Below are 24,828 nucleotides of genomic sequence, written 5' to 3'. Positions count from 1 at the left end.
CTTCCTTACCATTGATTTTCAGTCACTTGTTGTTCCCTTGTCCCTGGGTTTGTTAACCTCCACTTCCTTTCCCCCCACCTCACCCTCTCCCATGTTCCTCTGCTCCCCAGCTGTCCTCCCTTTTCTCTCTTCCAGCTTGTTTATCCTGCCTATCCCATCCAGATAGACATGCAGAAACAACAATATGCACAAACACAAGACCAAGCGCAAAAAATCAACAATAGAAAATAAAACAATAGTTAAAACAACAACAAAGGCAATGACAAAAAAAGAAACGCCTATAAATAGTTCAAGGTCTATTTGTTGTCCATTACAAGTGTTTTCCAGTTCAGTCTGATGGGATGCCACACCCTGGCCCCACAGTCTTACTTTTGGTGTTCCCTGGGGACTTCACTGCTCTGCTCCCCTTGCTGCTCTGTTGCACGCCCCCAGCGTCTCAGCTCGGTGTGGTGGGGTCAGGGCGGGCACATTTCCCACCGTGTGTCTCCAGTGTTGTCCCCCGTGGTGCTATGGGTCAGTCAGGAACTTCGTGTCTCATGGTGGGGCTGGCCCTATGGTCCTCTCTGTGCATTGACTACTCTGAACAGGAATATTGTCTTCACGGATTGGAGGGCCAGGATGTACTTCACTATTTTTTCCCCACCGCTCGTTTGCTCCTGTGTGCTCTGATCAGACACGTCCCTCTCCTTGAGCTGTAGCTCCAGTTCTGTCCTCTGAAATAGATTCTTCTGCGCGGGGTCGGGGCTGCCCACCTAGTTGGGAATGGGGCCGGCCCCTCAGGCCGAGGCTGAAATCCTTATGGAAGCAGACCACCTTACTTACGTTTTCCCCATGGCACCGAATCGTTGGTGCCCAATTGCCATCCTTCAGTTGACAGCTGAGTGCTTAATCATTGTGCCACCAGGGCTTCTAGCTATCAGTGACTGCTTTAATGATCTGGCGATGTTTTTCCCACAAAAATGAATGAAAATAGGCTTGCCCTGGAGTCCTTCAGCTTCGAATGTGCGTTTTGCTAACATCACTGAGGCACAAAGGAGAGAATGGCTTCCAGAGAGCAGTGTTCGCAGGAAGAGGCTCTGTCTGAGTTCTGTATGCAGGGTGAGAGAGCTAGGAGCACGCTGCATGTGCCCAGAAGGCGTGGTCAGCCAGGACTGTGATCCCAGAGCCAGGAATCACCTGCGTGGGCTTGCCGTTGCGACAAGTTCCATCACCGTGAGGGATAGACGGGCGTGGGGAGCGATGTTGAGACTAGAAAGGCACACGGAACGTTAGTTAGTGAAAGCCTGGTGTGTCTTGTTAAGAAATACAGTTTTGACCCCACAAGCAATGAGAAATCATCGAAGTCTCCCCGTAGAGACGTGTCATGGTCAGATTTGAGTTTTAAGAAGGGCTCTCTCAAAGCACTTTGCAAATGCCAGGTGGCCCGCAGTCAGCAGGGAGGCGAGTTAGAAAGCCATTGGCTCATTTAGGTTATCCTTCCAGGCAGTCGCAGGATCTGGACAGAGGCGGTACAAATCTGTTTATTGGCATTAAATAGAAGAACTTGTCTCCCGATGCCCATTCACTGCATTACACGATTCCCTGTGAGTTCAGCCTCCTTATAATAAAGTGTTTGGTTAATCTAGCGCATTTCTCTGGTGTGTGGCAGCCCCTGTATTTGGTGGCGTCACACGGAGCACATTGCAATCACCCAATAAGCACGGCCTATACACCTGTGCTGATAGCCGTGGCTGTGTTGAGAATTAGAGCCCTGGGGTTCACGCAGGAGTGAATATAGGAACCCCTGCTTCTACCACTGCGCTCCTTTCAAGAAACTGGGGCCCAGAGAAGAATGGCCGCAAAATGAATGGATAAGCTGCCCCCAACTGAGAAAGTTATTGTGGTGGAGTGCCATCAAGTCGGTTCTGACTCATAGCGACCCGTGTACAAGAGCGTGAGATCACCTCGTCCTGCACCGTCCTCACAGTCGTCCTTACGTTTGAGCCCGTTTTGACAGCCTCTATGTGAGTCCATCTTGTCCACCGTCTTCCTCTTTCTCAATGTCCAACTCTCGCTTGCTGGAAACACCTTGGCTTGGGTCAGGCACACCCTCGTCCTGAAAGTCACATTCTTGCTTCTCAACACTTTAAAGAACTCTTATTCATCAGATCTACCCAGTGCAATGTGTCCTTTGAGGTCTTGCCTGCTGAAACTTACTCATAAACTGTTTCCAAATGTATGCTCCCAAATCAAACTCTCTCCCATCGAGTCCATGCTGTGTCACAGAGACCCTGTAGGGCGGGGTAGCACTGCCTGTGAGTGTCTGAGAGCGTGACTCTAGATGGGAGTGGAAAGCCTGGCTTTCTCCCACGGAGCCACAGGTGGTTTGGAATGTGGACCTTGTGGATCACGCCACCAGTGCCTCCAAAGTATGTTCAGAAAAGGGTCCAAATCCCAAGTAGCCTACTTCTAAAGTGCTTAGAACTACCATATATACTCGAAAATAAGCCGACCCGAGTATAAGCCGAGGTACCTAATTATTACCCGGGAAACCAGAAACACTGATTGACTCGAGTATAAGCCTAGGGTGGAAAATGCAGAAGCAATTGGTGAGTTTCAATAATCAAAACAAATGAAAATAAAATTACTAAAAATTGAGACTCAGTGAGGTAATGTATTTAAATATTTATTTTAAATAAAAACATAAATAAAAGGACAAGTCATTTAGCATTAGTAAACCAGCACAGTAAGTGGAAAATAGGTCCCACAGAAACAATAAGGCATCAACAATGATACCTTAAGAGTACTATTCCCTGAACTCAATCAGCAACCCAGCTAAAATGTAAAGAGTTAAAACCCTTCAAAGCTGGATTCATCATCATCTGAATCCCAATGCAGAGCTTCAGCTGGTGTGAGGTCATCATAGATGCTCTCCTCACTGGGGTACCACTGACCCGTGTATAAACCAAACCCCAGTTTTTCAGGACTTTTTTTGTGCTGAAAAACTCGGCTTATACACGAGTATATAGGTAGGTTATTTCATATCTGGAATATAGTGTTTTTCTAGAAAGTGGAGAACCTGTGCGATGTGATAGCCCTTTGCAACTCAGAGGGAAAAGAATTCCGGAGACTTAAGAAGTCACTGCAGAGGGACAGGAACGTGCTGGAGAATGGAAAAGTGGCTGTGGTGTCCGCCGAGGGAGCCTCGTTGTTTCAGCAGCAACAGAAATCTAGACATGGGCTTCAGTAGTGCAGATGTGATGCATCAGGTCTTACGAATGTAGCCTCTCCCATAGCCCCCGCAAGTATAAGTAGCTGTATATTTGGGGAAAGGCCCTAGACTTGAATCTCGGGACCTGCGTGCAAATCCAAGCTGGGTCTGCATCCAAGACCTTTGCTGATGTTCATGTGGCTTCGCTAGCATATGCACTGTGTTCTAGTAGGGAGCTCTACTGGCAGTGCTGGGTAAATGCTGAGAAGCTAATGACAAGGTTGGAGGTTCAAACCCACCAACTGGTCCATGAGAGAAAGATGACGCTGTCTGTTCCAGTCAAGAGCTACATCCTCAAAAATCTTATATAGGGTCCCTGTGGGTCAAAGCAGTGGATTTGGGTTTGGTATTTTCATTTCTTAAGGGCAGGCCCTCTCTTTTCCTGCAGGAGGACCAGCGAGTTATAGGTGCCTAACACCTGGTGGATCTAGAGACAGACAATCAGCCAGCCAGCCAGCCAGTGCAGGTTGTGGCGTTTGCCACCTGGTGATTGCCAGGGTTGATTTGACAGAGCTGGCTGGCCTCCGTCCTCCCTGAGTGCTTTCAGGAGGCCCTCCCAAGGGTGCATGTTCAGTCACCCTCTCCCCCTTTCCAAAGGCGCAAGGTCAGGCTTGCAGACAGGAGACGCTGCCGTCTGTTAAGTTGAAGAAAATGCACATGGAGTGTTTTACACTAGAGGGTTTTTGTCAGCTCCTTCTGTAGATAATTCTTCTGCCTTCCTTCCCGGCTACACCCCCCTCTTTCCCGACCACAGTGTCCCCATAATGACTGTCTAGGTAAAATCAAATAAATAAGTTACCAAGGTTATAAGTTGTATATGTAGGTGACAGCCAAAGAACAGAGCCGGGTGAGGCAGTAGGGAGTGGCAGGGTGGGGTGGGAATCGAGCTGCCTTTTAAAATAGGGTGGCCAGGTCTCGAAGAGAAGGTTACACAACATTCCTGGAAGCTGCCCGAGGTCACCATAGTGGATTAGAGGAGGGGGCGGTGACAGTCTGAGGGGGGTTTGGGTGGAGCACGGGGAGTGGGAACATGCAAAGGGAACAGCCAGATGATGGTGGCTTGGACGGGGCGGGTAGCATTAAAAGAGGTTCCAAAAATGGTTGGTTACAGATACATTTTTTTAAGCAAGAACCAAGAGAATTTGCCGGTGCATTGGATGGAGGCTGTGAAAGGAAGGGAAAAGTCCAGATGACTGAAGAGTTGTCAAGCTGGATAACGGGCCACGTCCCCCGCAGCGGAGGTGGACAAGGCTGCACCTGAGATGCTGCTTGGAAGGGGTTCGGGAGTTCTGTTTTGTACATGTTCAGTTAGGCTCTCAGTACATAGGAGGTTTCATCAAGGGAGACCTGCCTGAGAATGGTGGTTGCCTGATGAACTAGGACTTGGAGGGGTAGAAAGAAACTTGAGTCTCCCAAGTCTGTCCTCTCGTTTCCACGGGATCTCTCACTCCCCGAGGCAGGGCAGTCTAAGAGCCTCGGCCAGTGATCCCATCCTGACATTAAATTCTTCCTGTTTGGAAATGTTTCCGTATTTCTTAACCTCACCACAATGGGAGAATTGTTTCCTAATTTCAAAGGTACCAGTTTCGGGTGTCATTCCAGTCCAGAAAGCAACTATGGACTTTATGAGGCTTAAGGGCAATTTAGCTGCGTTGTGTGCTACCTCTTTGATTGCCAGGGTTCATTTGGCCTCCCTACTGGCCAATGGTTGCAGAAGTGCTGAGGGGCCCTGGTGGTGTAGTGGGTTACCCAGCAGGCTGCTAACTGAAAGGTTATGAGTTTGAACGCACCAGCCACTCGGTAGGAGAAAATGAGGATTTTCACTCCTGTAAAGAATCACAATCTGGGAAAACACTTCCACGTTGTCATATAGTCACTATGAATCAGAAGTCCATGGCAGTGAGGGTTTGTTTTGTTTTGTTTTTTTAGTTTGGTAGAAGTACTGAATCTACTGTGGCTCCTATTATACTACTTAGTAGACAGGGGTAAGGTAATAGAAGTTATAGTGATCATGAGCCCACTTCCTTAGAATACACACAGAATACATGAAGAATGCCAAGTAATGAAGAATTGAAAAAAAGACATGGCATTTTTTACCCGTGTGTGCACAACTAGAAGTATCTGTCTGTATATACAGGTAGATATGTGCATACGTCTTCATAGAAGACACATTTGCACACACTCGTCAGGCATAACTTATGAGAACAGTCTTCTGGGTTTGAAGATCTAGTACTTTATTTTCCTGGGCCAACTCAGTTGGCCTCTCAAGGTTCATTTCTGCATCTCAGTGAGGCAAGCAGAGGCTGAATGCTTACATGCTTGCAAACAGCCGCCTTAAGATAAAAATACTGGCCTCAGAAGCAAAAGAGAAGGAAGAAAGCTAACCTATCAGAGAAGAAATTAGTCCACAAGGCTAATAACTTAGAGAACTCACGTAAACGTACCCTGAGGCCAGAATTAGATGGTTCTTGGCTCCTACTACTGACCATTCTGATTAGGGCTACAATAGATTGACACACAAAAGAAAGGATATTACCCATGAAAACTATACTCCATCAACAAAAAATCTACAATTACTATAAAGCAAAACATGAGAAGATATTGGCAAGGGGTGGGGGGCACATGCAGGGAAACTCTAGTTCTGGAAATGGAACACTAGAATGCCACTAAAGAGAATGTTAGCAATGGAGAGAACGGAACGACTGGAAGTGAAACATTTATGTAGAAATTGTCAAGTGGGAACCTAATTTGCGGGGTAAATTGAAAACACAGTAAACTTTTATTTTAAAAATAGTTGCAGGTGATTATCTTGGTTTGCGGGGCGAAGGTTATAAATGGTATCTTCTCTCCTACACCTTTTGGTATAAACAATAAACAGGTATTACTTCACTGATTAGAAAACAATACTAACTGTTAATTAAGGAAAATGAGCACAACAGCCATGTGACCTTTTCCCTCTGGCCCTGCGCAGCTCACCATCTGCTACCTGGACATGCTGATGACCACTGAGGAGCGCCAGAAGCAGCTGAGGGACCAATACTGCTTTGAATGCGACTGTTTCCGGTGCCAAACCCAAGACAAGGTACGCTGTGTGGAAACGCTTGGAACACCTCCCAGGCAATATCTTAATTAGCTCGTAGAGAGCTCTGATTTAATTCTGCTCATTTAAAAGTAAATGACCGTCTGTGCCTGGTAGGAAACAAAGGTGGGCGAAATAATGCATGCAGCAGCATGTATTTTAATTCCTGTAACTTTTTATCATTCCCCAAGCAATAAGAGGTTTCACCCAGGTGAGGCTCCGGGGAGCTCCGAGGTCATTGGGAATGCAGGCCTTGCACACACACATAACCAAGAGGATGTTGAAGGCCAGTGTACTGTAACACATGACAAGAGGGTCACATGCTACTGTGATGGATAAGTCATTTCTCAGTCATAAATGGATTAAGTTATACCTAGGATTTGCTTCTTTGGAATTTGTTCGGAAGGCTCTCTACTGCAATACTTTGTCAGCGAAAGATCACTTATTCATGAAGTTTTACTCTCTCAGAAGGGAACAGCCGCAGTGAATGCTAGAGAGATAATGATTGGCCTTTGCTCATATTACTCATATGCTCCGCTCATGTTAGGCTGCTTGCTCTTACCTTGCCCACACTGGGTTATCAGGGGAAATCTTACTGCTGCCGAGTGCTCGCTCCTTGTTGGAATTCTTTCATAGTCATTATTGTGTTGATCTCAGTAATTATAAATTATGCAACTGAATTCAAGGAAGTTGAGAGATAAGTCTAGGTGATAGGATAAAAAGGAAAGTAGGCAAGCCAAGCCTCAAAAACTGGGCTCTTTGGACTAAATTAGTGCTTCTTTCCTTACACCGCAATTGTCTGTGACCTCAGGCGTTAGCACTCATGGGGAGAAGTATTTGCTGTCACCGTGTGCGAAAGAGCCATCAGTTCATTCTAATGCCGCAGCGGTCAGTGAGTACGCTTATCTTAGTATTAAAAAATGTCTAGAAATCAGTGGAGTGAGTGGACAAATTTGGATCCACTGCTAATAGTGTCTTGAAATTCCACAGTAGGACCACTTATTCCACCTTAACATTAGCAAGAATGTGTTAGTAAGAATTACCTGCTACCATTAATTACTAAGTACTGGCAAGAATTCATAAGGAATTCCCTGTGACTCCTCTCCAGACTATAACATGAAATGGCAGTGTGCTAACTTCCCACAAGAATCCTTAAAATTGGGATTGGCATATTCTTGGGATCAGGCTGGGATTGAGAAGGCTCTTGAATATAGTACCTTTTCTGCACCTTGGATATGGTTATTATTTTTTTAAGTCATCCACATCATGGTGGCCCATGTGTGTGAAAGTAGAACTACGCTCCACGGGGCTTCCCAGGGTGAATTTTCAGAAGGAAGTCAGTAGGTCTCTCCTCTGAAATGCCGCCAATCCGACTTGCATCCCAGCTTTTCGGTCAGCAGCTGAGCTGTTTACATATGGTAGCCTCCATACATATGGAAGACACTCAGAGTCAATCTTGAGTGCCTGAGTGGTTATGCTGTATTGAAATCGGAGCCATGCTTTTCTTTTCCTCTGCTAATGAAAAGTGGGAAGAGAATCGTATATTAGGAAAGGTTTGTCTACAAATTTAGATAACCTCACTAAGTAAAGCTCACCACCATCAAGTCCATTGTGATTCATCGTGACGCTCTGGGAGAGAGTAGAACTGCTCTTGGGGGGGTCTCGAGAATGTAACTAAAAAAATAACAATTTTATTAAACTATAACTCACATATTATACAATTCAGTGGTTAAGCATATTAAAAATAGTTGTGCAATTATTAGAAGAGACCCTAACTTTTTATAGGACTAGAAACCTCATCTTTTTGCCACAGAGTAGCCAATGGTTTTGAACTATTGATGTTGCAGTTAGCAACCCAATACCTAACCCACCAGGTCATCTGGGCTTCTACCCAACTAAGCAGCTAGATGTATTTGCCTAAAGAATTCTGAAGGCAATTAACCACACATTCCATACCTTCCTCCTGTTTGGACTCTCCTTTTTCTGTTGCTTTAGTCAAATAGAGATTAATTGATGTACCTTAGAAGATCACTTGAAAGCTTTTAGGATCCCAGGCACTTAGAACTTACTGCTATCCAGTTGATTCGGACTCATCAAAACCCTAATAAAACAGGGTAAAACCGCCCCTGTTACTTCCTAGACTATTAATTCTTTATAGGAATAGAAAGTCCCATCCTCCTAAGGAGCGGCTGGTGGTTTTAAACTTCGGACCTTGCGGTTAACAGCCCAACTCACAACCCCTACGCCACCAGAGCTTAGGCCAAGTAGCCACTATGAGCAACTACTCGTTCATCTCAGCAAGGACTCAAACTCTTGTCTTCCTCCTTAGTTAACCCCTCACATGCGGCTGTTTTCTCCACTGTCCCACGGTGGTAGTGCCCCCCACTCTCTAATGAGTGCATCCCTGCTCTCGACAGGCAAAAGAAGAGTTAATAAAATACCCGAGTTCGTTTGTTTGGATGGAAGCACGTGCCTTGATGAAGGGTAGGGTTGCCCAGCAGATCGCTGTGAGTGCTGCCGGTGCCTTGGTTACACACCGACGACAGCTGAACCTGCGAGAGTGGTGTGATATGTTTGCAACAACGAAAGAGACATGTGCTGCGTGTCTGTACAGTCAAACAACTCACAGAATGTGAGTCCCTAGTTTAGAAGTTTAGGGTCATGGCTTATTCATGGAATAACCCATTTATTGGCCTAATTGGGTTTAGTGTGTCTGCTCTAATGGCTAGTTGGCGGCTGGGGTCTTAAACGAGCCTGCATGTGGCCATCTCAGGTGCTTGTTTTCTACTTGCCAACAGCAGCAGAGGAAGGAGGAGAGTCAAGACTAGGAGGAAGACACGGCTGATTGCCTCCATAACAATTGCTCTTATTACCCTGAGACCAGAGAGTTGGATAGTGTCTGGCTGCCTTTACTGAATATTTTGATAAAAAAAGATATGGCAGAAACTGACCCCATTCCCTCCCCCGCTCCCCAGAAGTGTTTGCTACAGAGGACAACACTAAACCCACAGGTTAGGGAGAGGGGCTGGCTTGCCACGTCCACTTGGAAGCAAACCAAAGAGGATAAAGAGAGAGCGAGGGACTAGACCCCATCCTGGTGCACCAAGCCCTGAGGACGACGTCCCTGCGTGGAGCACAGAGAGGACAGTAGGGCCAACAGCAGCTCAAGACATGGTGTCCCCTTGCTGGAGCTACCATACAGAGGCCACACGGCAGGAAGTGAGTCTGGTCTGACCACCCCCGCAGTGGGGCATATCAAGCAGGAGCAAAGCCAAGCCACAAAACCTCTGAGGAGCCCCCCAAATAGACTTCAGGCTAGGAGGGGCAGTTCCCAGAACCCCCCAGGACTGGTAGGGAGATAATCATAAAGGTCAACAGACAGACCTGGAATTATGTATGTTTTTTCCCCTCCCCTTTTAATTCAATTTTTTGTTTTCTCTTTATTTTGAGCCTGTTGTTATTCTTTTACCTACCTATGTAAGATAGGCATGGGAAGCAAGCCTGAGGAGAAAGCAAGGGACCGTTGGTTCCAGAGGGACTTACAGGGGACGGGGGAGTGGGTGGAGGGAGAAGGGATGGTGAGCAAACAACACTATAGGCAGGAGAACAACCAGGGAATTAAAATCAACATGAGGAGGATGTAGAGCTCCTGCGGGTGTTGGAGCAACAGCAATCTAGCTGAGAGGACTTACCGAGAGGCAGAAGAAGGGTGAGTGTGATGGTGGGGCAGGAGAAAGGTAGAAGGAAACAGGAAAGATCTAGGAAGCAAAGCTATGGATAGAGGTATAAACATAAGTGTGTACTCATGTAAATATATTAATTCACTAAAACAGAGGTATTGGCAATTTATATGGCAATCCATTGAGGAAATGGATGGACTTTGGGCTTCTGCTCAACCCCTCCCTCACCGCAAGAACACTGTTCTAACAACCTGGCATTCTGTGATGCTCACCCTCCTGACATGATCAAATGGGTGCATAAGCAAATGTGGTGAAGGTAGCATCTAGGGTCTTAGAGGCTTAAAGTTAAACAAATGGCCTTCTAACAGAGAAACAGCAAGCCCACATGGTAGAATCGCACTGTGCAAATCATGAGGTGTTGACACAATCAAGTAACAGGCACCAGAAGGCCCCAAGCAACGACAACAACATATTATTGAGAATGAGGAGGGTTGGAGCAGAGACACAAAACCCATCTGTAGACGATAGGCCATCCCTCACAGAAGGGTCACAAGGAAGGGAGGAGTCAGCCAGGGCGCAGTATTGCACTGATGAAACACTGTATTACTCTGGTTCCTTGAGGCTTCCCACTATCATGACCCAGTCCTGCATTTCGGTCCTGGCTGGACTGGAGCATGCACAGTAGTAGAGATAGAGCTCACGACACACAGAATCCAGGTCAGATAAACCCCTCAGAAGCAGAAATGGGAGGGTAGGAGGAAGGTGGTAGGAGTGGGGAGAAGAAAGGGGAAACCGATTGCAATGATCAATGTACTACACACACACACACACCAGGGGGATGAACAACAGAAGCATGGGTGAAGGGAGACAGCAGTCGGTGTAAGATATGAAAACAGTAATAATTTATAACTTATTAAGGGGCCATGAGAATGAGAAGGGGCCAGGGAGGGGAAAAGGAGGAGCTGATTTCAAGGGCTCAAATAGAAAGTAAAGGTTGATGGCAACATATGTACAAATATGCTTGATACAATTGATGTATGGAATGTTATAAGAGCCTCCAATAAAGTGATTTTTAAAAAAATCTTTGGCAGAATCCTGGTCAAAAGGGGGGAAATTAAAAACAGAATATTAAGTTGTAATGGAAGCCAGAATTTCTAGAGCCATAGAAACTAGATGAACTTCTGAGACTATTTTTTCTGATATGATCTTTAAACTTTAAACCAAAATTGTCTCCTTAAGTTGTATCAAGACCAAAAAGCAGTGAGTAAATTATATGAGGTCAAAGAAACAAGAGCCATTCAAAAGATTACATAGGAAATTTGGGGGGCAGTAAGATTATGTTAATGAGAAGCAACAACCCAGCGAGACAAGGAATCCATTGACGTGGAGTTGATTCAGACTCCTATCATCTCTATGGGGCGGAATAGAATTGCTCCCTAGTATTTCTGAGGCTGTGACCCTTATAAAAGTAGACTGCCCCTTTTCTTCCCACGGAGTGGTTGGAGGGGTGGAAAGAGTACTTAGGAATGCAATTGTTGCAGGACTTTAACATTTCAAATGCTATGGATGATTAACAATTAAAAAGGAAAATTAAGGCCTGCGTTTAAGAAATAACATTAATGGAATACTCTCTGATGGATACGCAGCCCTTGCTTTCTTCTGTTTTATCTAAATTTTATTCTTGGAACAAACCATCAGGGACATATGGACCTAGGTCACATTATTTTTGCTCTTCTTGCTGCTTCTTTTATTAGGTCATGGTTTGACATGATGCCAATCGATCACATTGAGCAATATTATCAAGAATCAGCTATTTCAATCATTGTAGACGTGTGATAAGCGTGTTGGCCATTCACTCACAGAGATACTATGAGGATCTCAAGCCTCAGTGCTAGGGGGAAAGGTTCTCCTACTGATTTGTGTGTGTGTGTGTGTGTGTGTGTGTGTGTGTGTGTGTGTCTTGAATCTCATGACTTCTGGGATTTTTAAAAAATTAATGTTTCCTTTTAGCTTTGACTATTGGGAAATTTAGAATAAATTTATGATTCAGTTCTAGCTTCTGTTTAAAATCATGTGATATGCATTTTTTTTAATGATTTTAAAAAATTATTGTGAACTCAAAAACAAATGAAACTTACTGCCACCATGTTGATGCCGCCTCACTGAGACAGCTGTAATTCTTTACAGAAGTAGAAAGCCCCTTCTTTCTCACATGAGTGGCTGGCTGATTTGAACTGCAGACCTTGTGGTTAGCAGCCCAACACATAACCACTACACCACCAGAGTTCTTTTGATTGTGAATTGAGGTTTGACATTTGAAATAATTGCCTTCCGATCACATTTCAGTAATCAACAGTTTATTTATCAACCCCCTCAACGGCTTACCTTTCCCTCTTCCTTTGATTTCTCTTTTCTCTCTTGTGGATTACTACCTACCCTGCACCCAAGTTAATATCTGTCGACCCTCTTTGTCTCATCTTCCCTCCCCTTGCGCCGCCTTGGTAACCTCCAAAGTTTGTTCCTTTGGTATGATAGTCTAGTCTTGTTTTTGTTTTTCTTTCTAACACTGATCTCATACAGTATTTGTCCTTTAGTTACTGACAGATTTCACTCAGCTGAATGTTATCCAGGTCGTGAGGTGCTTCCGATTTCGTCATTGTTTTTCAGTCCTGCATAGTATCCCATTGTATGTGTGCACCACCATTCATGACTCGCTCGCCTCCTGACGGGGATTTAGGCTGTTTCCATCTTCTTGCTATTGGAAACGGTGCTGTGATGAGCCTGAGTGTGCTTATGTCTAAAACTGGTGCTGTGAGCCGTAAGTTTTGTGGGGTACATACCCAGCAGAGGAATTGCTGAGTTTTGTGGAATTTCTGTTCCCGGTTATTTAAGCTATCGCCTACCACTTTCCACAATTTGTACACTCATACAGCAGTGTAGGAGAGTTCAGATCGCTCTGCATCCTCTCCAGCATTTGTTGTTTCTGTTTTTGGCATTTGGCTCTCATTGTTGGTTTAGGAGTTAGGAAGTATCTCATCGTTGCTTTGCTTTAATTTTTTATCACTGTTACTTCTCGAATCAGTATGGAAATATTGCTATTATATAAACACACGCACATATATGCTCGTGTAAATGTGTCTGTAAGTATGTGTATATAAATTAACTGAACACCATCTGGTTGGAGGAAAGGATATAATTAGGTCATTTGGAAAGTAGAAAGAAAAAAACAGGTATAATTGACCTTAGGATCTTGGAGGAAACTTAAACAATTCGAAAGCATGGAAACACAAGTATTTGAAATAAACTTACTTGAAAACAGTGTACACAATGACAAGAGGGCAGACAATGAAGGGACTGTTAGGAACTAGGGCATTAGGGATCATTCCAGTAATCCAGGAGTAAAGCAATTAGGCCATTGGGTAGATCAATAGACCAAGAGTTTTAAAGGGAGAATCAAATACAGTTGTCTGTGGAAAGAAGATTTAAATGGCAAGTAAATATATTTTTACAACAAAGCATCTGGCAATCTTACAGAACCAATTGATTCCACTCGGTGAGTCATGCTTCCATTGACTTAGTTTCTGACCTGGACAAGCCAATGGAGAACCCAAACATTCCCAACAACCTCCCTTAGAAGGAACGTTTCATTTGCTCTAGACATTAAACTGCTGCGTGTAAATCCTGCCTGCTGCTGAGGCGCTAGGTTGCCTGCTGGTACAGTGTAGGACGTATTGGGCTGTGGTTGAGCAGGTTGAATCCATCCCCACCAGATATGCTGATGGAGAACAATATGGCCGTCTGTATTTGAAGGGATTTGCACGCTTGAAAACCCTGTAGGGCACGTTTTACTCTGTCCTATGGGGTCATTATGAGTTCGAATTGATTCAAATATTGTGAGTTTTTTGTTTTTTAATTTGCCATTAAGACTCCTGCATCCTTTATTTATTCCCATGCAAGTTCAGAAATATGCAGATGGAAGCATATAATAACTATTACTAGATGCAGAAAGCTGGTATGATAGATTTTCTAGGTTCCAAGTAAAGCAGAAACTAAGAAAAACTTACATTTGGGAACTGAAGTAAAATTCATTTTCACTAAACTAATTTTGAATTTATGATCATTGGGGAATGCACTAAGCTAAATTTACCTCTGTGTTAATTTTTCTAAGCAAATCAACAGTACAGAGATTTCAAAAGGGATGTTATATTACTATACAGATGATAAATCTCAAGTAAATGGAAACTTTAAAATATAAATTATGTACTCGTTGCAAATCAAGCTTATATTTTTATCTGTGTGTATACCCTCTTACTTCTGAGTAGGAAACACTTTGTAGACACATGGACTAACAGAGCTCAAAGTCACCTTAAGACCATCTAGTTCAATCCCCTTACTTTAGAGGTGAGGAGACAAACCCAGAGAGGATGGTGACTTCCCCAAGACCACCCAGCTTGTTAGAAACAAACTGGACTAGAATCCAGCAATGTAATCTAGTACTTTCTGTCCTACACCTTTTGGCCTATCTTTAACACAATATTCAGTGGATTTTTGGCTTAATTAAGGAGAATGGCCTCGAAGGGTATGATAGACTGTAGATTGGCTACCCCGCAGTTATTCAAACTCTGTACTCCGTCGTTGTCCTCATGTGTGACCCTTAAAGGCAAAATAAGCATTTCCCCAGCCTCTTTTGCAGCAGAAGTGGCGATGAGACATGGTTCTAAGCATTAAGATGTGGATGAAAATACCTAGAAGGTGTTTTTGTTGTTGAGAATATGCGCAGCCGAACATACACCAATCAATGTCTCCAGGTACAAATCAGTAACAGTAATTGCATTCTTCAAGGATACAACTATTCTCACCCCCTTTTCCAACTTGAATTACGCTGGTGGTCCAGCAGGTGAAGCAGCAATGTTGCTATCTTACATCGCCATTGCTGCCCAAGACCTGCTTCCTAGAGATAATCCTTTCCGTTTCTGGTCTTCATTCCATGTTTCCAAAAGTAAAGTTTCTCTAAATCATTTGCAAAGATACTCTTTGCAACTGGCCTGACTTAATGACTTTTTCTTTCTAATATTTCAAATTTGCTTTTAGGCATATCTTTTGCTTGTGTTTCATTTGTATCTATTTTTTTTTGCTTTATAGTTTTTATTCATTTCTAATGCATGCTGTTCCCTTTTCTCATGGAACATGCTAAGCATACTTCTTTTAAATCTTAGTCAACCTGTTTTGTAAAATTTGCTTTACTGGCATGAATTTGTGCTCTTGGTTATTGGTCTTAGCATTAAGTTTTGCTGCATGTTTTGTAAGTTTGAATGAGAGTTTCACTTTTACAGAAAGTATGTTGGTTTTGTTCCCTTTTTTCCTATATTCCTCTTCTTAATCTGGTAGTTTTGCACCTGCCTCCATCTGGCCCCTCAGACCGCTATGCAAATCTCGTGCCGGCAGTGATGTTGAGTCTACTACAGATCTAGTCACTTCGTTTGTAGGCATCTTGGCTTGTACTGGGCTATAAGTCTGGGGCTCTATCTGTGTCTTCCAGCCTCCCCAGGCCTGTGATAAATATTTAGTCAAAGGGAACGGATCTGTAGCCTAGCTTTTCAGTCTCCTTTTGCAAGTGAGAGAGCCTCACCTCATCCCCTGACATTAAGCTTTCAGGGTGAGTCTATTTGACTTTCTTTTAAATAAATGTTCCCTTCACCCATTACCTGCGAACCTTCTAGCCTATTGCTTCATCTTCCATTCCTTGTCATCCCTGTCCCTTGGTAACCTACAAAGTCTGTCCCCTTTGACTCTTCTGATGAAGTCTTGATCACATAGTGTTTTATTTTCAGTAGTTTCCAGTCATCTGCTTTTTCATGTACTATGTATATTCCCCTCATTATGTTTGATGAGTGTGTTTATACCCTGCAATACCAACCAAAAACCCAAACTCAGTGCAATCCAGGCAATTCTGATTCATTGTGACCCTATAAGGCAGGGCAGAACTGCTCCTATGGGTTTCAGAGATGGTAACTCTTTACAGGAGTAGAAAACTTCACCCTACTCCCACAGAGCCAGCTGATGGTATCGAACTGCTGACCTTTTGGTTAGCAGCTCAGCATGTAACTATGAAACCACCTGGACTCCTATACCTTGCAATAGGGCACTTACTTTGTCCCTGGTTTCCCATTGATGGTCTTCATAATGCTGTGATTTACATTTAGATCTTTAATTGACCTTATAAATAAAACAAAAAACCCACATGACCATGTCAGTCAATACAGATAAGGAATTTAACATTTAACCAATTAACAATTAACCAATAACATGAACCAATCCCCTTGCCAAATAGGAACCAGACAAGCATTGTGCTGGAAGTCAACAAAAAAGAAATCAAACAATCCCAAAGGGGCAAAGAAGTGAAGCTCTCACTATTTGCAGGTGATATGACTTTATACATACAAACCCCAAAGACTCTACAAAAAAATAATTGTTGGAGACCATGGAAAGATTCAGCAACATGGCAGGATACAAGATTAACATACAAAAACCAATCAGATTCCTGTTTATTAATGAAGATATCTCTGAAAAAGAAATCAAGAAAACAATATCATTTATAAGAATCACACGATAGATGAACTGCTTAGGAATAAACCTACCCAGAGAAACAAAAGATTTGTAAAACTATAACTACAGACGATGACTACTACTACAAGAAACCAAAAGAGACCTACGTAACTGGAAGTATATCCCATTTTCATGGACAGGAAAGCTTCAAACCTAAAACTCATTGCTGTCTAGTGAATGTCAATTCACAGTGACCCCACAGGGCCCTGTGGGTTTCCAAGACGGTAACTCTTTACAGTGGTAGAAAGCCTCATCTTTCTTTCTAGGAAGGCTTAGTATTGTGAAAATGTCAACACTACACAAAGCAATATCTGTAAATACAATGTAATTCTGGTCCAGATCCCAAATCCATTCTTTAAAGAAAGACTCATTACTAACTTCATGTGGAGATGATGAGACTCAGGAGAAGTAAAAACTTCCTGAGAAGAACAAAAGTAGAGGTCTCTCCCTTCCTGACTTCAAAACTTACTACACAACCATAGTAGTTAAAGTAGCCTAGTACTGGTACAGTGGCGGTCATGTAGTACAATGCTGCAGAATAAGAGGAATTAGAAATGAATTCATCGACCTACAGACAACTGGTCTTAACAAGGGGCAAAAAAATATTGAATGGGGAAAAAGATGGTCTCTTTGTTTTTCATTTGTGAAACGCCTTGTTCCTTGTCACTTGCTGGAACTGAACTTGGATCTGTTACTGAGATCTTGTGGCGTCAGCTTTGCTTTTTGCTTTGACTATCTGTAGCCATTCCAGAAACAGTTCCATCCATGGGGCGCTGATGCTCCAATTCTAAGTATATGTCATGTTTTCTTCTACGGGGGCGGGGAAGCAATGTTAATTACTGTCTTTACTAACTTAGTTTCTCTTAGAGGGCCTCTTTTACATCGCAGAATGGCTTTTCTGTGATCCCTTAGGAGCCCTCTTAAAACGGCCACCAGTTATGGCGCCCTGGAATGGCTTGGCATCGACAAAGTAATGGCATGCTAGCACTAGGCAAGAACTGCTCCCGGATGCCAGCTGTGGCGCCCATCAACCAGGCTATTCCTGTTGAGCTGTGCAAATGGGGGAGCAGCACAATTGAACAAGACAGGGAAATACGATTTCCTAACGAAGGAATAAGGACATTTTAGAGTTGAATTTATATTCAAAGCAAAAGAGTGTGCCCAAGAAAAAGATTTTTTGGCAACTTGATCCTATTTGAATTCTGAACATTTTCTTAAAAGGTCATTTAGTAAACCAAGACGCTTTTTTTTTTTGGCTGCTGCCTTCCTCTATTTTGCTAAATTAATTGTAAGCAGAACTACCTGGTGACAGGATGATGAGACCGACTGACTCTGAATTGGTTTATATTTCAAGTTTTCGCAGTCTAAGCAGAATGTGTTTCCTGTTTCTAAAATTTTCATCACAACTGAATTACATTATCTTTGGGGAGATTATGAAGATTGGCCAGGGGACAGAAATAGTGTGTGTCACATTGGTTGAGTTTTTAAAATAGCCAGAAACCTAGCATTGATGAATGTTACCTAACGTCTTGGTTCTTCAGACCATCAGAAGAATGAGTCTCCCCTGTGCGAAGGCAGTGCTGGCTGGCATTAATGTCCAAATGAGGAAAGGCGTCTGTGAACTTCATAACCACATCTGCAGGGTCACATGAAATGATGGGAGAGGCCTTGGGCCACGGTGCAATGGGCAATAAAGCTGGCTGGAAAAGAATAAAGCAATTGCGTTCTCCTTGGGCTATTCTGCCCACCACTTCACAGGATGTTGTGTTTTAATGCAGCTCTCTCCCCAGTGAACAGACAGCTGTGCTTTTTCGTGTTACTGTGTTTTTCCCAAAAGAGATTTTGGAGATGTAAGATGTCTACACCCAAGAGGGAGAGGAGGGTCTCTCCACAACTTGTGGTGACTTGAAACCCCTATCACAGACTCTTCCGTCCTTGCAGAAAAATTCCTTTCCACTGACTTTTGGGTTACAAGAAACTTCTGCTCAGGGGACAGATCAGTGGTGGCAGCTAATGTGGCGAGAGGATTGAGGTCACAAGGGGCATACGTATTCCTGATGTACCAAGCACCGCAACTAGCTCAAAATAGGACACGCGTCAAGTGTTCAGGGCAGAATGAAGTCACTCTCCCACATACAGTACTAGAAACTAGAATACGTGCTGAGGCTTTCAGGGCACTTACTCTATGCTTAGTACTCTTACGCTTCTTTCATATGCCTTGTCCCCTTTAACCTGTTAGCATGGTGGCTACAGTTAGTTCTGTTTAGCAGATGAGATCACGGGAACCTTTTGGCCTCAGAGGCTGCACTTTACCACGCCACTGTGCCAGCTGTACAGTTCTGCGAGAAGTATCTGTATCTTCTCTATAGCATTTTTCAGAATTTCTTTATTTATTTTCATTGTTTTTCAGGGGCTCATACAACTCTGATCACAATCCACATGTACATCGATTGTGGAAAGCACATTTGTACATTCATTGCCCTCATAATTCTCAAAGCATTTGCTCTCCACTTAAGCCCCTGGCATCAGCTCCTCATTTTTTCCCCTCCCTCCCCATGAACCCTTGATAATTTACAAATTATTATTTTGTCATATCTGTATCTTCTCTATTTTATAGTTCTCTATTTAATTGCAATTGCTATTCAATAAGGTGCATGCTTTTTTAAAACCTGTTTTGTTGCCATTAGTTCACATAGCATGCAATTCAGTGGTTGAATTATATTCGAAAGAGTTATGCAGTTATCACCATGATTAATTTCAGGACATTTTCTTCTTCCACGCAGTGTTGCTAGCTCACCATTACCCCCCAACCTCCCCTGCCATGCATCAAGTTATTGTCTCTGTAGAATTTTCAATCCTGGATTTCTTATACAGAAAAGCATACAGAACTCAAACAGACAAACAGAAACCAACAATGAAAAACCTCGATGGAAAAGAAAGCAGAAAATAATAAAAACGGAAACAACTTTAAAATGGATTAAAAGGGCGATCAAATGATGAAGTATTCTATTTCAATCTAACTACATCTGCCACAATCCACTTTATAGTGTGCTGTCTCTGGTAGCAAGGCTATGTGGCCACAGGGGGGTTACCAGATGCTTAACCATGTGGAGACCTTGCAGAGAGATTTTGGGCTTCCACTGTCCTCCATTGCCTGCGGCAAACTGGGTGCTCACAGCGGAAGCGCCGGCACCATTCATTCCTTCGGATTTGGGTTTTTCACTTATCATCCTTGGATCACACAGGCTGGTGTGCTTCTTCATGTGAACTTAATTGAAACCTCTGTGAGTAAGTGTTATGGAAAGTTTTTCCCTGTCACCTATCCCTCTTGTTCAAATAAATAGTGTCTACTCACTTAAGAGTGTAATCTGTACAAGTCAATACTTCATGTATTCAGTCTGAAAAACTGGCCTATTTTTTGTATAATTTACTTTCCTCCACAGTGTTTTAAATTCTACGCCACTGGTTAAATTAATGACTGTCAATGAAATTACCTTATGCCCCAAGGGGATGCTATGTACTGTTCTCTATCACAAAATGATAATGTTGTCTCTTAAGTGAACCAGAGGTACACAAACCAGAAATATAGGAGTGCATTTTGGACTCACATTTAGTTCTACCCCCAATCTAAGAACAGTTCGTTCTTATGACAGGCCAAGCCTGATCAATGCTCAGCCTCATGAAGAGATCACTAAAGATATGGGTGCTATAGCAAAGCGTGGTGAAGACACCAGATGGGCCCAGCTCTCAAAAAGCATGGTGCCTGGATCTTAAAGGCTTATCTTAAAACAAGCAGCCATCTAAAAGAGGCATTATTATTACCATTTACACTCAAGTTTTTGTGTGAACTTGGAGTTTTATTTATTTTGGCTCAATAACTAGGAGTGGGATTGTGAAGCGTCTTCATGGTTAAGTGCTTGAGTACTAACTGAAAGGTTGGCAGTTCAAACCCACCAGCCATTCCAGAGGAGAAAAGACCTAGAAATCTGCTCCCATAAAGATCATAGCCTCAAGAGCTCTCGGGGGGCACTGGTGCTCTGTTCTGTGAGGTTGCTGTGAGTTGGACTGACTTGGTGGTGCACAGCAACAAGACAGTAAACGCATGTTCAGTGTATACGAGACTGACAAACTGCTTTCCAAAATGGACTCCCCAGACAGCATTTCAAATTCTCCTAACCTCCAGACTTCTCAAACCATGGAGATTGGGTAAGCCCCTGAAACGATCACCTGAGATAATCTGCAAACTTTCCACCAAAATTCTCCCCCTGAAGTGTTTTTAAAACCAAACAGTAGTTGAGTTCGACTAGTAAAACATGTCCGACTTTAACACTATCCTTTGTAAAGGACTGCCTTCTGCAATCCACTGGAAAACAGCAATGTAACGTTAGATGAAGAACCAGAGAGTGCTGAGGACACACCATGGGAAACCCAGGTGACCTCTCTGGGCCACACAAGGGAGAGAGAGGATCCAGCACCACACCTGGTCAAGGCCAGGTGCTACCAGGCAGCCACCATCCGTTTTCTCCCCATTCTGGCATCCACCATCCTGACCCTGAACTCTATATGTCTTTACTAAATTCGGTAATCTATGGCCATGGCCACACGGAGCTCCCAGAGAACACTCAAATTATGGAAGTTTGTTGGGGAAGCTAACAGGCTACCACAAATCAGAATCAGAAAATATGAAGGGTATAATGCTCTGGTCTGTAATGTTAGCAGCCACCTGTTGCTCCCCGGCCCTCGGCCTCTGTGTCATAGAGTTCCTTGGGCTGGGAAGCCTGCCTGCCTCACTGCCTCCCGGTCTCAGGGACCCCGGCCATGGCCTCTGTAACCTCTGCTACCTCTGCCTCTCCGGGAAGGGATTTCATTCATGCTCAGCTGGGGATACTTCTTTCTAGGCAGTTGCAGGAATATCTTTGTTCCTACTTCTGAGATGGCTCTTATACTCGATGAATGACCAAATGGACCAGTTTCTCCTTTAGGGTCTCACACCCATGATTTACATGGTCCCACCAATCACGTTCCGCCCCTTCCCAGCTTCTGTGATTTGCCATGTAGTCAGTACTAACTCATGACAACCCAAAGTGTAATGGAAGCAGATGGCTTCTGAGACACCGCTGGGTGAGTTTGAACCACCAACCTTGTATCTAGTAGTTGAGCACTTAATCATTGATGCTACTCAAAGTCTTCTCCTAATAGCAACTAATAAATGTTTGTCTCTACAAGGGGACTTTAGAATATTTGTGGGGAAAAACTCCATTATTTTATAATTCCATTTTTCCAGGAACATCTTAAAGCCTCTGGTATGCCTGTTCCTTAGGTACTTTATGCAAGTGGGGGGACATTGTTTATCCTTTTGAGCTATTTCACTCAGCCTAATATTTCCAAGGTACATCCAACTTATGGCATACATCAGAGGAGATGGAGGAGAGAGGGGGCTCCCTTACTCAATGGACCCATTCTAATTTGGCTTACAACAGAAGAGAGTGGCCAGGTTGAAGTGTTTGCCCAGCCAGGAGCACAGTTCTTTCCTTTAGTTTCATATATCACCTCAGGCTGAGTACAAAGACAGCGTGAGTGACAGAACAAGAACTCACTGCCATCGAGTCAATTATGACTCATTATGACCCTGCCGGACAGGATTTTGAAGACGGTAACTCTTTAGGGAAATAGAGAAGCCCCGTCATTCTTCTGAGGAGTGGCTGGTGGTTTCAAACGACTGACCTTGTGGATCGCAGCCAAACTGTACACTCACCGCTACACCACCAGGGCTCAGAGTACCCTATGAAATCACTTTTCTCCCCTTCCCCGGCTCCCTGTACAAAATGAATGTCATCCCCGGACTGTCTTTCCCAGGTCTTCTCCCAAATGAGACTGGAACTCCTTTTAGGGTTTGCCAAGCAGGAGTTGCCCTTCTGTCCTACATGAGCCCGCACTTGGATTCCTTTGCTCATAAGGAACAGAAATGATGAAACCACCAGATAGCCGACAGGGCTTCCGTGGCATTTATTCCTTATTCCTTCCATTGCAGGGCTAGCCTCCCTCCCTTGACTGTATGCCCAGCACGGTCATTCTCAGTTATCTCACTGCCTTTAGCATCCCCAGGACTCTGCAGTGACGGGGCAGTGGGAATGGGAGTGGGCAGCAGTGGGCCCTGCCCCAAACCTGTAGCTGACCACCCGGTGGCCATGGGAAGGGTTGCCCAGAGGTCAGGAGTGCCACATCCTAATCCAATCGATTCCATTAACGTACTCTGCATAAAAATTTAACACACAATGACATTTGCAGTTATTTTATGCATCATTTTATGGGGGCTCTTACAGCTCTTAGAACACTCCATACATCAATTATATCAAGCACATTTGTACATATGTTGCCATCACATTTTCAAAACATTTTCTTTCTACTTGAGTCCTTGTTATTAGCTTCTCTTTTTTCTCTCCACCCCCTACTTTCCCGCCCCTGTGAACCCTTTATAAATTATTATTATTTTCATATCTTATACTTTCTGCTGTCCCCCTTTACGTTTCTGTTGGTTCCCACCCCCCTAGGGTGGGGTGGGTGTGGGTTATACATTGATCATTGCAATTGGTTCCCCCTTTCTCCCCCTCCTCCCTTCACCTTACCCCTACCCTCATGGTATTGCTACTCTCATTACTGGTCCTGAGGGGTTTATCTATCCTGGATTCTGTGTGTCAAGAGCTCTTATCTGTACCGCTCTTATCTTACATGCTCTAGTCTAGCCAGATTTGTAAGGTAGAACTGGGCTCATGATAGTCCAGAGGAGGAAGCATTAAAGAACTAGAGGAATTTTATGTGTTTCATCAGTATGCATCCTGGCTGGCTTGTCCCTTCCTTGTGACCCATCTGTGAGGGGATGTCCAGATGGGCTTTGGGTCTCCACTCCCACCCTCCTTGTTCACATCAATATGATTGTTTGTTTTGGGTCTTCTGCTGCCTGATACCTGATCCTGTCAACACTTTGTGATCACACCGGCTGGTGTGCTTCTTCCATGTGGGCTTAGTTGCTTCTCTGTTAGATAGCCGCTTGCTTAACTACAAGCCTTTAAGACCCCAGATGCTATATCTTGTAATAGCCAGGCACCATCAACTGTCTCCACCACATTTGCTTATGCACCAGTTTTGTCTTCACTTTGTTGGGTAGGTGAGCATCACAAGAATGCCAGGTTATTAGAACAACGTGTTCTTGCATTGAGAGGGTGCTTGAGTAGAGACCTAATGCCCATCAGTTACCTTAATACTTAACATATAAGTATGTGTACATAGGCCTATATCCCTATCATTATATATTAATATGTACATGCCTATATTTATACCCCTATAAATGTTTTTGCCACCTAGTTTTTTCCTATTTCCTTTTACTTTCCTCCTGACCCACTATCATGTTTAACCTTCATTCGGCTCTCATTAATTCCTCTTGGCTACATTGCACTTGATCAAACCACACCAGGCATTCTACACCCTCCTCGCCATCAATTTTAGATCTTTTGTTGTTCCCTTTTCCTGGGTTTGTTGGCTCCTTTCTCCTTTCCTTCCCCTCCCCTCTCCCTTGTCCCCCTGGAACTGTTGGTCCTGTTGTTTTCTCCTTGGGATTGTTTATCTTGCCTATCTTATATAGACAGACATTAAAAAAAGAGGAAGAAGAAAAGGGGTCTATAATAGTTCCAAGTCTGTCTGCTGACCCTTAAGTATGTTTTCTGATCACATCTCATGAGGTGCCAAACCCTGCCCTCTGAGTCTGAAGTCTATTTTGGGGATTCTTTGGGGATTTTGTTGCTTTGCTCCCCTTGCTGCTCAGTTGCACTCCTTTTGTGTTTGGCTTGGGTGGGTGGGTGTGTGGTGGGGGGAGTCAGACCTGGCTCAATTTTCACATTGTGTCTCCAGTGCTGTCCCCTGCATCACTGTGGGTCAGTGAGGGGACATTGTGTCTCATGGTGGGGCCGGCCTTATAGTCCTCTCTGTGCCTTGGCTGCTCTGAGCAGGAATATCATCCTTGGGGCTCGATGGGCCAGGATGTGGTCCTCTCTCTCTCCTCTTTGCCTCAGCACACACATTTTTACTAACATCTTACTCATGGACTATGAGTAGAGACATAGTAAACAGTGCAGGGGATAGTACGATTTGACAAGACTCACAACTTGCTTTAGACAATCCCTGCAGTGGCTTTGCCTTCTCCGAGGGATGATGGAAGG

At 43.9% G+C, this 24,828-nt stretch overlaps 1 protein-coding gene across 2 annotated transcripts in view; it reads left to right on the top strand.

Annotated features, from left to right (window-relative positions):
- Positions 1-24,828, top strand: part of SMYD3 (SET and MYND domain containing 3) — a 769,033-nt gene that overhangs the window by 590,726 nt on the left and 153,479 nt on the right. For both annotated transcript variants that reach the window (XM_075540594.1, XM_075540595.1), the window contains one exon: positions 6,222-6,332. In XM_075540594.1, the coding sequence (XP_075396709.1) occupies positions 6,222-6,332 (111 nt within the window). The remainder of the gene's footprint in view (positions 1-6,221; positions 6,333-24,828) is intronic.

Source organism: Tenrec ecaudatus, chromosome 1 (assembly GCF_050624435.1).
Source record: "Tenrec ecaudatus isolate mTenEca1 chromosome 1, mTenEca1.hap1, whole genome shotgun sequence".
Classification (NCBI taxonomy): domain Eukaryota; kingdom Metazoa; phylum Chordata; class Mammalia; order Afrosoricida; family Tenrecidae; genus Tenrec; species Tenrec ecaudatus.
This window is presented reverse-complemented; position numbering and strand designations above follow the sequence as displayed.